The sequence below is a fragment of the Diaphorina citri genome, unplaced genomic scaffold, assembly GCF_000475195.1.
Source record: "Diaphorina citri unplaced genomic scaffold, Diaci psyllid genome assembly version 1.1 scaffold1942, whole genome shotgun sequence".
Classification (NCBI taxonomy): domain Eukaryota; kingdom Metazoa; phylum Arthropoda; class Insecta; order Hemiptera; family Psyllidae; genus Diaphorina; species Diaphorina citri.
Window position 1 is genome coordinate 38,928 of NW_007379368.1, and position 17,643 is coordinate 56,570.

The following is a 17,643-nucleotide window of genomic DNA, read 5'->3' on the forward strand; positions in this document are numbered from 1 at the left end:
TATTTAGGTATTTTTTTTATTCGCAAATCTTTGGGAGAAGCCTCGTTTTTTTTTTTTGTCCGTAAGTGTAGATTCAGTTCGGATTACCTACTTGCTACCGGATCGGATTAGCATAATGCATAATAGTTCACATTCCAAGCAGTGCGATTACCTCGGAATAAAAAATATAAAATGAAAACAAATAAATAAACCACGCGGAGTAGCTATTTATACATTTTATAGGTAGTCAGTACCTAGCTAGTACCTACAGTAGTAGTAGTCATAGCGTTTTAGGTAGTACAGAAGTTACAGTACCATCTAACGAGATTTTCCCCAAAGGCGGATCTAGGTATAAAGCGATTTAAAGCTTGTCAATTAGCTGGTGGTCTTTTTTTTAAAGGTTTGACAGAGGGAACTGTAACTGCTAAGGTCTTATCGTCCCGAAATCGAAGAGAGAAGGAGGACAGGATAGGAGAAAGCCAGCCGTTCCGAGAACCTAGTACAGAAGTTACAGTACCATCTAACGAGATTTTCCCAAAGGCGGATCTAGGTATAAAGCGATTTAAAGCATGTCAATTAGCTGGTGGTCTTTTTTTGAAAGGTTTGACAGAGGGAACTGTAACAGCTAAGGTCTTATCGTCCCGAAATCGAAGAGAGAAGGAGGACAGGATAGGAGAAAGCCAGCCGTTCCGAGAACGATTTATTCGTTCACAGTATAAAAGGCCGACTTTTAGGTAAAGTATATCCGGCAAACTTTTTCACACCTGCCATCTTGATGTTACATATTTATTTAATTTTTTGATACATAAGACACCTAAATACCTTGTATTTTTTCCCCCAACTTTCTTTTTATCTAAGAGGTAATGAGAAAAAAATGTAGTCTGATGATAGGTGCGAGCTTTTGCCTTTTCTCAATGCTTCCTCTTTTTTTTTATTTACACTATTTCTTTCTTCTTATCTTTATTGTCCATTTTATGGCACGAAAGTTGCTTTTTTTCATTGTACCTACTAATAGTTCCCAACTATTTTACCTCGGTGCATGGTCAAAGCGCTCGCCTGGTAAACAGGAGGGCGTGGGTTTGATCTCCGCGGGGGCATGTAATTTTATCCTCATTTAATTGATAAGTTGGCCTTATGGTAATGGAGCTCTAAGGGTTAGCCTCACCTGGTGGTTACTTTAGACTTCGGTAGGTATAAAGTATTCGTAATATAAGCTTAACCCATCTCTTAGGGCTGTTTTCCCCTACACCTAATCTCGGAGTGGACTTTTTGTGTACGGTAAAATATACATAGCTACACTTCTAGTCTTTTCTAGAGTCAGCTCCCATGGCGTAGTGGTCACTGCGCTCGCCTTGCACGCGGGAGACCCGGGTTCGATTCCCGGCGGGGTCAAGTTGGCGTAGTGGTCACTGCACTCGCCTTGCACGCGGGAGACCCGGGTTCGATTCCCGGCGGGGTCAAGAAATTTGTATCTGCAAAGGATTGATTCCGTGACTGGCTATTGCGTGGGGCCCACTCAGCCTCGTGAGGAAAATGAGTAGCTATGACATGTAAATGCGCATAGCGACCGGTGCCAGTCCAAATGTTGTATGAACAATGGCCCACACTCAGCCTCGTGAGGAAAATGAGTAGCTATGACATATAAATGCGCATAGCGACCGGTGCCAGCATGGTAGGTAATCAGCCTCGTGAGGAAAATGAGTAGCTATGTAATATAAATGCGCATAGCGACCGGTGCCAGCATGGCAGGTAATTGGGAGCTGGATTATTGCGATATATGTATTTGGAAAAATCCTACAATGCTGCAGTGAGCACCAAAGTTGTGATATAGTAACACAAAGAAAAGACATTTAATTAGCCCGTCTTGCACTGATGTTATTTATTTTTTTTTGTTTTTTTTTTTTTTTTTTTTTTTTTTTTTTTTTTTTTTTTTTTTTAAGAGGTTTGACAGAGGGAACTTTAACTGCTATGGTCTTATCGTCCCGAAATCGAGGAGAGAAGGAAGACAGGATAGGAGAAAGCCAGCCGTTCCGAGAACGAACATTATCCCATCAGGATAAAATCCGCCCCGGGCGGGAATCGAACCCGCGGCCTAGCGCTTACAAGGCAGACGCACTACCAACTAAGCTAACCATCTTTCTCCTATTCTATAGAATCTATAGCCTTTCTCTTTTCGATTTCTATGTTGAATCTCTCTAAAAAGGTACCTAGGAATAGATAAGATAATACGTACATAGGTATGTAATTAAAATAAATTATTTATTTTTAAATTCCATTACCTATTATTTTTAAAACGTCAAGTGTACTCGGCACTCCTCAGCATTCTGTCTCTCTCATCGGTCGCCACCAACATTGAAGAGGTATGGAGGGAGCATCGCGTCTCAAGTTTGGATAACTCCCCACTCCCCCTAGATGAGAGAGCAGGAGAGCAGGGAAGGTGAGCGTGGTAGGAGAATGGACGGGTGGCGGCGCTAATGTGACTCATAATTAACTCAACAACCTGAACAACATCTAAGCAGCTTTGCCGTGGAAAAATCAGGTGCTCCCTCTAAAGTGTGAAAAGTAGTAAGAACATTGCAATGAGTAGCCTCAGTGGCCGAGTGAGTATCACACTAGGCTTACACTCCGGAGGTCCCGGGTTCGATTCCCGGGGGGTCGAAGTTTTTTCAGCTTTATGCTTGGAGTTCGGAGTGCACTCAGCCTCGTGAGGACGATTGTGTAGCTACTTTAATTGAGTAGCGACCAGAAAGATTCTTGAAATGTGGAAATCGATTGCAAAGGAGGCACCTATATCAGTGATATTCACAAAAAGTCGTGAAAAGGCTCTGCTTTAACACAAATAAATTCCCGATGTGATTTTTATTATTATTATTATTGCTACGAAACAGAAACGGCCATTAAACACTCATGAGGAAAGTAAAGTGCTGTTTCACTTAAAATAATAATAGAAACTGCATTTACATTTTACATAAAGTATTCGTAATATAAGCTTAACCCATCTCTTAGGGCTGTTTTCCCCTACACCTAATCTCGGAGTGGACTTTTTGTGCACGGTAAAATATACATAGCTACACTTCTAGTCTTTTCTAGAGAATCTATAGAGGATTGTAATTCACAAAAAAGGAAAGTCGTGTAATTATTCTGAATCTGCCGGTAAACGAACCCTCAGTCTATGAGCTACGGACCTGATTTATTTATTCTAGTCTTTTCTAGAGAATCTATAGAGGATTGAGGATTGTAATTCACAAAAAAGGAAAGTCGTGTAATTATTCTGAATCTGCCGGTAAACGAACCCTCAGTCTATGAGCTACGGACCTGCTTAGCATATCAGCATGGCAGGTTTATGAACAGCGCGGGTTTACAGGCAGGTTAAGTGCAAAGTGACGTTTTTATAACAGCAACAACAAGAGAGGATGAAGAAAAAATTGCTATTTTTTTCTTCTTCTTCAACCTCTTCTGTGCCTCTAGCTTTCTTGTAGCCTACCTACACATCTATGGTCTTTTCAATCCAACTTATAGCCAGCCTAGTTAGCTTAGTTGGTAGTGCGTCTGCCTTGTAAGCGCTAGGCCGCGGGTTCGATTCCCGCCCGGGGCGGATTTTATCCTGATGGGATAATGTTCGTTCTCGGAACGGCTGGCTTTTTCCTATCCTGTCTTCCTTCTCTCTTCGATTTCGGGACGATAAGACCATAGCAGTTACAGTTCCCTCTGTCAAACCTCCTCAAGAAAAAAAAAGCTACCTTATTAGCCAACTAGTCCGCCTTGTAAGCGCTAGGTCGCGTGTTCGATTCCCGCCTGGGTCAAAATTTATACTTAAATCAGGTAAAGTGCGTTCTCGGAGCGGCCATCTGTCTCCTATTCTATAGCCTTTCTCTTTTCGATTTCTATGTTTGTTTTTTGTTCGATTTCTATGTTGAATCTCTCTAAAAAGGGACCTAGGAATAGATAAGATAATACGTACATAGGTGTGTAATTAAAATAAATTATTTATTTTTAAATTCCATTACCTATTATTTTTAAAACGTCAAGTCTTTCTCCTATTCTATAGAATCTATAGCCTTTCTCTTTTCGATTTCTATGTTGAATCTCTCTAAAAAGGTACCTAGGAATAGATAAGATAATACGTACATAGGTATGTAATTAAAATAAATTATTTATTTTTAAATTCCATTACCTATTATTTTTAAAACGTCAAGTGTACTCGGCACTCCTCAGCATTCTGTCTCTCTCATCGGTCGCCACCAACATTGAAGAGGTATGGAGGGAGCATCGCGTCTCAAGTTTGGATAACTCCCCACTCCCCCTAGATGAGAGAGCAGGAGAGCAGGGAAGATGAGCGTGGTAGGAGAATGGACGGGTGGCGGCGCTAATGTGACTCATAATTAACTCAACATCCTGAACAACATCTTAGCAGCTTTGCCGTGGAAAAATCAGGTGCTCCCTCTAAAGAGTGAAAAGTAGCAAGAACATTGCAATGAGTAGCCTCAGTGGCCGAGTGGGTATCACACTAGGCTTACACTCTGGAGGTCCTGGGTTCGATTCCCGGCGGGTTCGAAGTTTTTTCAGCTTTATGCTTGGATTTCGGAGTGCACTCAGTCTCGTGAGGACGATTGTGTAGCTATTTTAATTGAGTAGCGACCAGAAAGATTCTTGAAATGTGGAAATCGATTGCAAAGGAGGCACTTATATTAGTGATATTCACAAAAAGTTGTGAAAAGGCTCTGCTTTAACACAAATAAATTCCCGATGTGATTTTTATTATTATTATTATTATTGCTACGAAACAGAAACGGCTATTAAACACTCATGAGGAAAGTAAAGTGCTGTTTCACTTAAAATAATAATAATAATAATAAATAAAAAACACCTCTGATTCAAACTAGATCATAAGTTTTACACCCAATAGTCCAGCACTGGGACTGTCTTGTCCATAACTTACGGTCTTATCTCTGAATTCTATTAATTTGTTGAGACGAGGCAGATAGGTTTATCCGTCGTACTAAACATGTCAACCGGGTGACACTATCTGTTATCCACCCGGAGTAAAATCTCGACTTTAAAGTTTAAACTAGATAGTTACATGATTTTTTTTTTTTTTTTTTTTATCCACTGCGTTGGGTCAAATATATTCGTAGATTAATAAAAAAAACAACACTATTCCATTGTTGGGAAAAAGGTATGTACTATTAACCTAACAGCCAATCTCTCACATAAGAAACCAACAGTGTTAAGTAGAATAAGAACAAACTCAGTGGCGTAGCGTGGTCTAAATTCAAGTGTAGGGCCTTGTAGGGCTCATGCACAGGTCTACCAAGTCCCATCACAGTAGGTACAAGTTATTGGGTATTTCATTTATTTTCTTATATAATGTTTTTTACTTTTTTTTCTAAATTAAAAAAGACCATTTTTCTTTTCAAGCTCCAAAGATTTTTTTTCTTCCACTGTGTTGGGTCAAACATTTTCGTAGATTAATAAAACAACACTATTCCATTGTTGGGAAAACAGTATTAACTATTAACCTAATAGCCAATCTCTCACATAAGAAACCAACAGTGTTAGAATAAGATCAAACTTTTACTTCCCATGTAGGAAAGTAATGTACCTAATCGACAAAATTTTCGATGGTCACCTTTTCAACCACCTGCTCCCATTGGTTCTCTGTTTCACACATAGCCAATCGGGTCTTTATGTCGGGATAAGACACAGTAAGAACACTGTATAGGGCACCTTACACTTGAATTTAGACCACGCTTCGCCACTGCCTAATCGACAAAATTTTCGATGGTCACCTTTTCAACCACCTGCTCCCATTGGTTCTCTGTTTCACACATAGCCAATCGGGTCTTTATCAAACTTTTACTTCCCTTGTAGGAAAGTAATGTACCTAATCGACAAAATTTTCGATGGTCACCTTTTCAACCACCTGTTCCCATTGGTTCTCTGTTTCACACATAGCCAATCGGGTCTTTATCAGCCTTGGACACGTAAATCTTCAACCAATCCAAATAGTGCCACAGTCTGATTTGAAGCAGTGTATGCATGGTTTGTAGAAATGGTCGCTCGGAATCACTATGTTCTAGTAATAACACGGTGGTACCCCTGTGTGTAGCATCTAATACATCATGATGTGACATTTCACCTGTAACAAAACCAAGTATTAGTATATGATACACATGTAACACATGGTGTATATGTAGTTCTGAATCACTATGTTCTAGTAATAACACGGTGGTACCCCTGTGTGTAGCATCTTAATACATCATGATGCGACATTTCACCTGTGGAAAAGCAAAAGGATTAATTTAGAAAAATTTCGCCAGCGGAGCGACAATTCCCTCAAAGATGACCACATTGCCTACCAAAGTATATTTTCAGTTGTTCACTCACAGGCCCCCCATTCATGAAAATCTTGGCTGAAAGCTTCAATTCTTTTCACCTGGGGATAATAAGTATAAGTATAAGTAGTGCTTTATTTAGACTGTCAGCTTAGAACAAGTTGTTCCATTATAGAAACAGTTTAATTGAGCACCTCTTTACTGATATAATTTTGTCTGTTATAAAGATAATATAGGGCATCCTTTAAAAAAAAAAAAAAAATTGCCTGCGGCGCTTAATTCCCTCCAAGATTAAGGGTAAGTTAATATAGGCCGGACGGAGCTACGCATATATGCGTACTTATACGTAGATATATATCTTTTTGACATATTTCGTCCTTACCTGTGATATAAAGATCAGCTTTTTTGCCTCTGAGCAGTTCACCTCCGGAACCAGCACATACAGCTATGCTGTTGATCATGATCTCATCTGAAATGACAAACGAAAGAATTAGAATTACTGATCTTACTTTCTTTTGACAGATGACCAGGAATATCATGTGAGATTAAACTCGCTTTTATTTCATACCTTGGATTGAACAATCTGCGTGGTTGATTTCAAAATGTTCAGCCAATGCGATTGTTTAGTCCAAGAAAAGCCAGAAGTGTTGAGACCAAAATTTTCTGAACAAACTTTTTCGTTCCCAGATAGGCAGGGATGTCAAAGAAATATAAAGAATACGTCTTGAAATAAAGCCAGCCTAGCGGTAGCCAGCCTAGTTAGCTTAGTTGCTAGCGCGTCTGCCTTGTAAGCGCTAGGCCGCGGGTTCGATTCCCGCCCGGGGCGGATTTTATCCTGATGGGATAATGTTCGTTCTCGGCCGATTATGTTCGCGGATTTGGCAATTATGTTCGCGGATTCGCGTCCCGAATCGACATTTTGGATATTTGGCAAGCCTAGGCATAAAGCCCCCGATTACTTACGTGACAGATTCCTTGGCCTGCTGGGGTCCAAACGCGACCTCTGCAATGTGAGTCAAGTGTTGAACCACGTCCGTCTCGTTAATCTTATGACTAATAGCTATCATGGAATTGAACTTCTCTGGCTTACTGGGCACCAGAGGGTAGTACTCACTTATGTCTGCGGAGGAAAACAAAAGAGGAATTTTTTGCTGCGCTTGGCGGTATTTTGACAGCTTTTGGACAGATTTCGACCGATTTTGGCGGTTTTCAGCTATAGCGACAAAACGGTTAGAGATATTGTAAAAGTTAGTCATTCAATAGGATAAGAAAAGTCGTGTGATGTTCACACCAGATTTTTTTGATGGTGGGATTCGAACCCGGGATCTTCTCCATTGAGAACAAGCGCGTTACCACTCGGCTAACCGTGTCTAGTGGTCTAAAAATAAAAAACTGTTTTTTTTTTTTTTTTTTTTTTTTTTTTTGCAGTTGAGAAGAAGAGTAGGTAGCTGATTTGCGAGTTAGTAAGTGTGAGGAGGATAGCTGAAGAGTCATTCAGGGATTAGGGAGGAAGTATTAGTCAATCGGGAGAGTTCATCAAACGAGAGAAGGAAGACAAGATAGAGAAAGTCAGCCGTTCCGAGAGCAAACATTATCTGTTCCGGGCGGGAATCAAACCCGCGGCCTAGTGCTTACAAGGCAGACGCTACTACCAACCAAGCTAACTGGGCGGGCTAAAAATAAATGTACTGTGTGACTCACTATAAATGCTGGCGAGCCAATCGTTGATACCTCCCTGTATAGCATCCCAAGTGGTATGAGGTGAGTACACTGCGAAAAAGGGAAATTTAATTGAAGTCTCATTTTTTTCTAAATTGAGATTATTGTTGAATAATGGCCGCAATAACAATCTGAAAATCTTATGACTGATAGCTATCATAGAGTTGAACTTCTCTGGCTTACTGGGCACCAGAGGGTAGTACTCACTTATGTCTGCGGAGGAAAACAAAAGAGGAATTTTCATTGAGGAGGTAGGTACCTACTTTTCAAAACCTGACTCCGAAATGTTTTCCATCGAAATACGAGTCCATTTTTTTACTTTCCTTATCCTATAGGAAGGAAAGTAATGTAATCGGGTCAAATTTTCGATGGTTAGATTTTAGTGCCAAAACACGTTTTGAGGTCCCTAGAGCCTAAATCCAAAGTTTCAGCCATTGGTCTGTGTGTGTGTCTGTGTGTCTGTAAACAAAATATCTCGAGAACGGTAAGAGCTAGAGACTTGAAATTTGGTATGTATCTGTCAAATGTGACAAGGATGCGACACGAAACTTTTGGTTAAGACCGGTGCAACGGTTGGCGGCATTTTACCGCTTTTTGGCGGTTTTCGGTGTAATTTAACAATATCTCCGGAACAAGACCGGTGCAACGGTTGGGGGCATTTTACCGCTTTTTGGCGGTTTTCGGTGTAATTTAACAATAATTATCTCGGGAACGGTATAAGCTAGAGACTTGAAATTTGGTATGTAGTTCACAAATGTGACAAGGATGCAACACAAAATGTTTGGTTCACTCCGAAATGTTTGCCATCGAAATACGAGTCCAATTTTTTTTTTTGTTGATGGTGGGATTCGAACCCGGGATCTTCTCCATTGCGAACAAACGCGTTACCACTCAGCTAACCGTGTCTCGTGGTCTAAAAGTAAAAAAAAAAAAACTGTGTTTTTTTAATAGGTTTGGTAGAGGGAACTGTAACTGCTAAGGTCTTATCGTCCTGAAATCGAAGAGAGAAGGAAGACAGCATAGAGAAAGTCAGCCGTTCCGAGAGCGAACATTATCTGTTCCGGGCGGGAATCAAACCCGCGGCCTAGTGCTTACAAGACAGACGCGCTACCAACCAAGCTAACTGGGCGGGCTAAAAATAAATATACTGTGTGACTCACTATAAATGCTGGCGAGCCAATCGTTGATACCTCCCTGTATAGCATCCCAAGTGGTATGAGGTGAGTACACTGCAATGTTGTGAGCTAGACAGGTGGACACCACACGCTCCTGAAATGGGGGACAAAATTAAATGGAGATTAGTTACCGCGTCACGCAGTCGCGCTACTAGGTTCAGGCATCCTTGCGCTACTCCGAGCAATTAAAAGTGGGGCGACAAGTTCCCAATGTTTGAGAGCGCTACTCCGCGTTAAATAAAAAGTCAAGCGCCATGTTCACAATGTTCAAGAGACCTATATTATGTATGTATCTAGAGACGGCAGGCCTCTGATCGGATTCACAATCGAGAGAACTGCCGTTCGAACCTCAACAGCGACATTAAATGAGTCAGAGGGAGGTCTTATTAAAATCAAGTTTAGACGATTCCTTTAGGTTAGGGAAAAGGTTTGAAGTTCAAAGAATTCCTATTCCAAGTTAGTGAAACCCCCTCCAGCACTCACCTTCCACTTATCATTAGTAACTCCTGGACCATTAACCCTCCATAACAGAGCCTGGAAACTCCCGAAGATTTAGAGATTAAATAATGTTAGTCTCAAAACCATCAAAATGAAAAATGTGTACAAAACCATTGCAATTCATAGAAAAAACTAACCCCCGTATGTATGAAAACTTATAAGCTTAACTTAAGATGAAAAATCTTGCTTAAGTTAAACTTTAGTTCAAAATGGTATGTATGAAAAAAAAATTTAACTTAAGTTTAACTTGAATAACAATATTTTGAAGTTAAACTTAAGACAGGGAATGAGCTACCTTAAACTCAGCTTGGAATCCTAGATAGGTACAAATTTACAAAAATGAAACAAAGTGAGAAAAGTAGATTGTTTGAGGTGATGATTTTTTTTTTTTTAAATTCTAATCCAACATCCAACTGTTTTTACATTATAACTGATCTACACCTTGGATGATTTTGATCAATTTTTGCTGAATTATCATGAGCATAGAGAGGAGTCTTTACAGATAAAACTTACCACAGGACATTTAGCAACGGTGACACTATCATATTTCCTCGGACTCGAATAGAGAACCGATAGATATGTACCAAGATCCGAATCTTTGATGAGTACATGAGTGGAAGTGTTGGCAACAGTGTGAATACTGAAATGAGAAACATATGACAACATTGTAATATATAACATATGACAATAATGTAATATATTCCTCGGATTCGAATAGAGAACCGATAGATATGTACCAAGATCCGAATCCTTGATGAGAACATGCGTGGAAGTGTTGGCAACAGTGTGAATGCTGAAATGAGACAAATGTGACAACACGGTAGTATAACATAATTACGACATCATTGTAATATATAACATATATTAAACATATACAACACTGTTAAGGACACTACTTGTGATTATGGCCACATTTTCCTTTTGCACTTTCCCTTCTTTTGGTGTGACAGTGTCTGTACTAAACCATAGGAAAAACGGGGGAAATTCCAAAAGGAAAATGCAACTTATCTATCGCAAATGATTTACTGATGTCGATTTTTTTTATTTATTTATTTATTTTTTTTTTATCATAGCAAATTTAGCAATTTAGACAATCGCGTGCTGCAAGTTTTTTTCGGTTCCACTCAGGTTGGGTGAGTTTAAATGTGAGGAGGCGGGTAACTTGTCACCGAACTATGGGTGAAAGCTTAGTTTAGCTGGGCCCCTTTAAACTAAACAGTGAGTAGACCAACCTGAAATTTCTATTTCCTTTGCTAAAGAAATAGGTAGCATAAAGGTTGAGTGCGAGGGGCATCCACTCTTAAAATGTTTGTAGCCAAACCCAAATGTCCAATAAATGCTGGCAAAAATAAAGGACTCAATTCTGCTGGCAAAAATAAGGAACTCAGTAGTGTATTTGTAAAATTATAAACTTTAACTGGAGTTGTACTTAATTCAGTTGCCAAACCTAATTTAGAGTTTAAATTTTACTTAATCTAATTATCAAAACTAATTCACAGTACTTATTTATAATAGGGTTTACCCTACTAATATTGATGTCAGTTCACAGTCTACTTAACTCAAAGGACTACTGAAAGAGACAATGAGAGGTACCTATGTCTTATCTAGATTTCCCATCAAATGGCCAAGCCTCTGAATTATTGAAATGAGGAAGCGTTTTAGAATGAAGTACCTATTAGGAATCAATGACCTTTGGTGAGAACTAACAGGTAGAGAGGGTCATCACTTGCTGTTGAAACGTTTGGGGTGCATTCAGCTTTGTGAGAACAACTCAGGAACTGGTTTAAATATCAGCAAATAGGTGAGACTGGCGAGACTGATACGACCTTTTCTAAAACTTGGGAGGGTTAGTCCTTTAAATGCTAAGGTTATACCAGGCTTTTATGCCTTGCATTTTTGCTGGGGTTTCAACCAGCTTAAATGTCCTCACGGGCTGAGTGCACCTGGAAATAGCCTGGAGCACATGTTGCCCAGAATGTCAACCGCTAATACCAACCACGTACAACGTTGTTTAACTTCAGTTTTGGGGTGCATTCAGCTTTGTGAGAACTCAGGAACTGGTTTAAATATCAGCAAACAGGTGAGACTGGCGAGAATGATACGACGTTTTCTAAAACTTGGGAGGGTTAGTCCTTAAATGCTAAGGTTATATCAGGCTTTTATGCCTTGCATTTTTGCTGGGGTTTCAACCAGCTTAAATGTCCTCACGGGCTGAGTGCACCTGGAAATAGCCTGGAGCATAAATGCTAAGGTTATATCAGGCTTTTATGCCTTGCATTTTTGCTGGGGTTTCAACCAGCTTAAATGTCCTCACGGACTGAGTGCACCTGGAAATAGCCTGGAGCACATGTTGCCCAGAATGTCAACCGCTAATACCAACCACGTACAACGTTGTTTAACTTCAGTGATGTTTAAGAACCTGGTACATTCAACACACTAATGTCACAGTTGGTTCTCCAATTTGATCAAGAGCTTTACAGGTTCTCCAGTTTGATCAAGAGCTTTACAGGTTTTTCAATTTGATCAAGAGCTTTACAGGTTCTCCAGTTTGATCTGCCATAGTTTGACGTCTCCATCATCACTACAGCTTGCTAGCATACCAGGTACTACCGGATTCCAAGCAACACAGTTAACATCTTGGTTATGAGCCCTATGTTCAGTGTGAACAAGATCAAAGCTCACCATATCACTATCTCCAGCCTCAGGGTTCTCCTTGAATATCCGGATAGCATCATCTCCACACGCGGTGGCTATTAGATCGGTAAGATGACACCAGGAGATATCGTAGATAGTTCTCCCATGATGTCCACTCAGTGTACACACACACTTCCATACACTGTCATTATCAGGTGTAGGTATTCCAGCAGAGTTCCCCGGCTTGTACTCCTTCCATATCTTCACCGTGGCATCATCACTGCATGTAGCAAGACGAGACCCTATCCTATCAAATGCCAGAGACCAAACAGTGGATGTGTGTGATTTGAGTGTAGCAAAGTTAATCCAGTCAGCTTCGGCTTTGTCTTCTTTGAACAGCTTTACTGTATCATCATAGCTAGCAGATGCTAGAATATTGTCAAATGGATGGAAACGGACTTTCTTCACATCTTGGATGTGTGCGTTGATGACAGCAGCACATTCATACTCATCTTCCTCCCCCACCTCCCATACCCACACGGATTTATCTCGGCTGCAAGTTGCTAGGAATTGTCCATTCTTACTCCAGGTAACTGACTTGACTTCATTCTCATGCCCCTCCAGTGTTGCATTACATTCAAACTGCCCAGAACGTTTGTCCCACACAGCTGTTGTTGCATCAAAACTAGCTGACGCAATGAAGTTTCCACAGGGAGACCATGCAGTTTCTCGTATGGTTCTCTGATGACCATCACTTAGTATTGCCTTGGCGGTGAACTTGTTGCCAAAGGATTCTTTACCCCAGAGGCGAATGTTTTTGTCTTCACCGCATGATGAGATCATGGTGCCTTGTGGGTTCCAGCTGACATTCCATACTCGCCCCTGATGGCCTTTCAATGTCTGTGAGTTTATCATTTCACATCTAGAACACAAGATCAAGTTTGTTCCCGTTAGATTCTCAGTACTGGGTATGGTTTTGGGGAGGAGATATTGGTTATCAAGAAGTGTTTCCAAATCAAAGATTGAAGACATATTCAGTTATTCACATCACTTCATTTTTATTGAGGGCAGGCAGCATCATTCACACGAGGCTTTCATTTCATCATAATGTTTAACCAATCTTGAACAATGGTCAGAAATGAGTTAGAACCTAGCACAATCCAAAAGAGTAAGTAAGTAAATGCTCCTAGGTAAGTAAATGCTCAGTCTTCAAGAGAAGGTAAAGTTCATAAACAAGCATTTCTAAATATGCTAATAAATAGCTCATTTCTTCCTTTTGTTAAATCTATTTTTATTAATTAATAATCTTCTTGTTTGTAGGCCTTTGAAGAGTTTGTAGCAACATTCCAAGAAAACCCGGCAGCCAAGACTAACAAGGTTTGGGTCAAAGCAGGCACTTATGATGCTGGAAGAAGACGTAAGTATCTATTGAAATATGTTAAAATTTGGTTTTGATGTATTTGTCTCTACTTATACTTATTTGTTGGGTAAGTACTTGTGCAGAAGTCACGTCCGTTGAATATTGCTACCAAAGGAACTGGCACAAACGAGCAGTGACCAGTGTTATTATAGGGTTAGGTTAAATGCAAGAAGGAGTTTTCATAATTAGAGCAGTGATTAGTGTTATTATAGGGTTAGGTTAAATACAAAAAGGAGCTTTTTTTTTCCACGGACGTGACTTCTGCATAGTTACCATATTCTTTACCATGGTTGTTTTATTTTCTCTTGGGTTTAAACTAGACTAGGGTGGAGGGTTCGGGCTTTGTAGTGGATACCTACTGAGGCTTTGATCAACTGGTTAGGCATTCCTGACATAAGCTTTTGTCCTATCTTTGATTGAAAAAGCTCCAGACATTGAAAATTTAAGGGTGTAGTTCGTAGATTCGTAGAAGCTTAACCCAGGAGTGGGATTTTTGGGTATGTGACAGGGGGTATTCAATAGGGCTTCTGGGTTATATTGTAAAAGAGGTAGCTATATTATTGATAAGAGAACTAGATAGATAACTGAACAATATCTTACAAAGGAACCAGAAACAGTGTTTGCTTGATGTATGTGTGAACTTCTGTCCTCACTTCAATGTATAATCCTTTAATTTGACGTCTAATCACTCAATAATAATTATTTAAGATGACACTTTAAAGATTTTAAAATATTTCCATTAAAAATTTTCCTGTGCTTTGCTTTCTGCTTTTTTCTTTGATTTTTCGGAAAATTTGAATTTTACCGCGCGACTGATAAGTGCGCAGCTCGTTTCATTTCGCATGTTCCGGTTTCTTTGGGAGGTTTTTTTTCTTCTATGGGAGGTTTTTGAAGATTCAAATGTCCACCGGGAAATTTCAAATTTTGATAAGGATTTTTTGAAATTTTAAAAATTCATCAGAAAAAAGTTTTTTTTTTTAATTTTTATCTGTGATTAATTGATTATTTTAATTTTTTTATGATCTTGGACAGTTATGGCACCTACTTACAATATCCTAGAACTTTGAAGTAGGAAAGCTTTTTTCATTTGAAGGGAAGAACAAAGAACTCCATTCAGAAGGTGTCATTTTCAAAAGTATTGGCCTCCTTACTCAATATGGAGTCATGTAAAATGTTAGTTTATTAACCTTGATCTCATTTTATATCATACAAAAGAGACCTACCACTATGGGGAATGAACATTCCAATAAGAAACAAGGATCAGGCAGTCTGAAGAAAAATTTGTCCCGCAAAATAAAACCAGAAGATGTGAAGAAAATAAAATCATTAACAAATGGGAAAGATGTACTCACTAAAGTTGATGTGTTTGAGCTGTGGTCCATGGAAATCAAAGACTCCCTGATCAATTTTTACTTGAAATATTATTTCCCAGATAAAACAGAAAAGATTGATTTGAGCACGTTCATCTCCCTATATTATGAGCTGGACGGTAGCAACATTGATCGGAAAGTTGAAATCCTGTTGTGTTTCATTGGGAGCTATGGTGATTTAATCAACTATGTCCAAGCCTTATTGAACTCGTGTTTATTTATTTATCAAAGTAGAGATGACAAAGAATTGTGGTCTAGTCTAAACATTGATAGTGACAAAGGAAGCTTGATTGTATACGCAAACTATTTGTGCATGGGTGATTGTAATAATGAAATCACATTTGATTCTTTACAAAAGTGGTTATCAACAACCCATGAAATAGCCTATCTTCACAAGTATGTTCTAAGTCATATGTTTGGTTTTAACACCAGCCAAAGGATCATTCCTACGCCTGTATACAATCCATCATTTACAATGTCCATTCTAGATTATAGTCATATTATGTTTTTAAATTTGAATCTTATGCCCGAGTTTCAAAAACAGTGGAGACTTTTGTTCTCATCACAGTTTCAAGGTGAAAGTTTCACAAGGCTGATGGCATGTGCTATCAACCAAGGTCCTCTGCTCGTTCTTGTTAAAGATGATAAAGCCAACATCTTTGGTGCCTATGCATCCACAAATCTAACCCTTTGTCCTAAATTCTATGGTGATCAAAACTCTTTTCTGTTTACTCTCAAACCTGACATGAAGGTGTTCAACTCATCTGGGTTCAATGAGAATTTTATCTATTTAAATAGTAATCAGCAAACCCTCCCCAATGGATTAGGCTTTGGTGGTCAATTTGAGTATTGGGGTCTGTGGATAGACTCTGAGTATGGACAAGGTGAATGTAACAAAACCTGTTCTACGTTCAAGGATTATCAAATGTTATCACACGACAAGCATTTCAAGATTATGCACATTGAGTTATGGGGTGTTGGTATTCCTCCACCGACAGCAGAAGAGAAAGGAGAGAGGAGTGTGCTTGATGCTGACCCGACAGCCTCAGCTTTGTTAGAACTAGCAGGCAAAACCAAGCACAGTGCAGGACTTAGGGAGCCTGATGTTGAATTAGAAAATTGAATTGACCTGTGTTTATTGTAAAAATTTTAGAGTAAAAAATGCAAAAATGATATTTATTATACACCTGCCGTAAAGTTCATCGCTTGCGGGAATCGAACCCGTGACCTACAGCTTACAAGGCAGACGCCGTGCCGCCAGAGGCGCTACCTTTTGCATCTACTACAGTGTTGCCAGAGCGTACGGCACTACGAAATATCCCTGGAACTCCTGCTCGTGCGAAGAAATCAAGGAATAAAATTGGGGTCTGTGTAATGGAAAAAAATGGTCAATTTTTTTTTTTATTTATTAGTTAGATAGCTATTCAAATTTCGGAGAATACAATCAAAATTATTGAAGACCCACAAAAAAATTGTAGAAATGGTCGCTCGGAATCACTATGTTCCAGTAATAACACGGTGGTACCCCTGTGTGTAGCATCTAATACATCGTGATGTGACATTTCACCTGTAACAAAACCAAGTATTAGTATATGATACACATGTAACACATGGTGTATAATATGTAGTTCTGAATCACTATGTTCTAGTAATAACACGGTGGTACCCCTGTGTGTAGCATCTAATACATCATGATGCGACATTTCACCTGTGGAAAAGCAAAAGGATTTATTTAGAAAAATTTGGCCAGCGGAGCGACAATTCCCTCAAAGATGACCACATTGCCTACCAAAGTATATTTTCAGTTGTTCACTCACAGGCCTCCCATTCATGAAAATCTTGGCTGAAAGCTTCAATTCTTTTCACCTGGGGATAATAAGTATAAGTATAGGTATAAGTATAAGTATAAGTATAGGTATAGGTATAAGTATAAGTATAAGTATAAGTATAAGTATAAGTAGTGCTTTATTTAGACTGTCAGATAGTGTGTGGCAGGTCCATTATAGAAACAGTTTAATTGAGCACCTCTTTACTGATATAATTTTGTCTGTTATAAAGATAATATAGGGCATCCTTTAAAAAAAAAAAAAAAAATTGCCTGCGGCGCTTAATTCCCTCCAAGATTAAGGGTAAGTTAATATAGGCCGGACGGAGCTACGCATATATGCGTACTTATACGTAGATATATATCTTTTTGACATATTTCGTCCTTACCTGTGATATAAAGATCAGCTTTTTTGCCTCTGAGCAGTTCACCTCCGGAACCAGCACATACAGCTATGCTGTTGATCATGATCTCATCTGAAATGACAAACGAAAGAATTAGAATTACTGATCTTACTTTCTTTTGACAGATGACCAGGAATATCATGTGAGATTAAACTCGCTTTTATTTCATACCTTGGATTGAACAATCTGCGTGGTTGATTTCAAAATGTTCAGCCAATGCGATTGTTTAGTCCAAGAAAAGCCAGAAGTGTTGAGACCAAAATTTTCTGAACAAACTTTTTCGT

General features: G+C 39.2%; 4 protein-coding genes across 5 annotated transcripts in view; 1 reads left to right on the plus strand and 3 right to left on the minus strand.

Annotated features, from left to right (window-relative positions):
* Positions 1–5,859: 5,859 nt before the first annotated feature.
* LOC103517739 (NIF3-like protein 1) lies at positions 5,860–10,549 on the minus strand. The gene is made up of 7 exons (XM_026829726.1): positions 10,545–10,549; positions 10,220–10,346; positions 9,692–9,742; positions 9,194–9,302; positions 7,278–7,434; positions 6,697–6,818; positions 5,860–6,118 (listed from the first exon to the last, which is right to left on the minus strand). The coding sequence occupies exons 1-7, from the start codon at positions 10,547–10,549 to the stop codon at positions 5,925–5,927; spliced, it is 765 nt and encodes a 254-aa protein (XP_026685527.1). The 3' UTR covers positions 5,860–5,924.
* A 1,181-nt stretch (positions 10,550–11,730) lies between these two features.
* LOC103517738 (probable cytosolic iron-sulfur protein assembly protein Ciao1) lies at positions 11,731–14,534 on the minus strand. 2 transcript variants are annotated; one of them, XR_001809756.2, is made up of 3 exons: positions 14,361–14,534; positions 12,034–13,262; positions 11,731–11,927 (listed from the first exon to the last, which is right to left on the minus strand). XR_001809756.2 is itself a non-coding variant. In XM_008482783.3 (3 exons), exons 2-3 carry the CDS (start codon positions 13,253–13,255, stop codon positions 12,181–12,183), a joined length of 1,017 nt encoding a protein of 338 aa, XP_008481005.1. In that variant the 5' UTR covers positions 13,256–13,262; positions 14,361–14,534; the 3' UTR covers positions 11,958–12,180. The 2 variants fall into 2 exon arrangements, 1 of the variants encoding a protein (XP_008481005.1); XM_008482783.3 differs by lacking the exon at positions 11,731–11,927 and having other exon boundaries at positions 11,958–12,195; positions 12,254–13,262.
* Positions 14,535–14,765: 231 nt separating this feature from the next.
* On the plus strand, positions 14,766–16,314 carry LOC103517737 (TLD domain-containing protein 1). The gene has a single exon (XM_008482781.2). It carries the CDS (start codon positions 14,988–14,990, stop codon positions 16,251–16,253), a length of 1,266 nt encoding a protein of 421 aa, XP_008481003.1. The 5' UTR covers positions 14,766–14,987; the 3' UTR covers positions 16,254–16,314.
* Positions 16,315–16,365: 51 nt separating this feature from the next.
* Positions 16,366–17,643, minus strand: part of LOC103517741 (NIF3-like protein 1) — a 2,610-nt gene continuing 1,332 nt past the window's right edge. The window contains exons 2-4 of the mRNA XM_026829727.1: positions 17,345–17,431; positions 16,698–16,838; positions 16,366–16,460 (exon numbers count right to left, since the gene is read on the minus strand). Of these exons, the coding sequence (XP_026685528.1) occupies positions 16,366–16,460; positions 16,698–16,838; positions 17,345–17,431 (323 nt within the window). The remainder of the gene's footprint in view (positions 16,461–16,697; positions 16,839–17,344; positions 17,432–17,643) is intronic.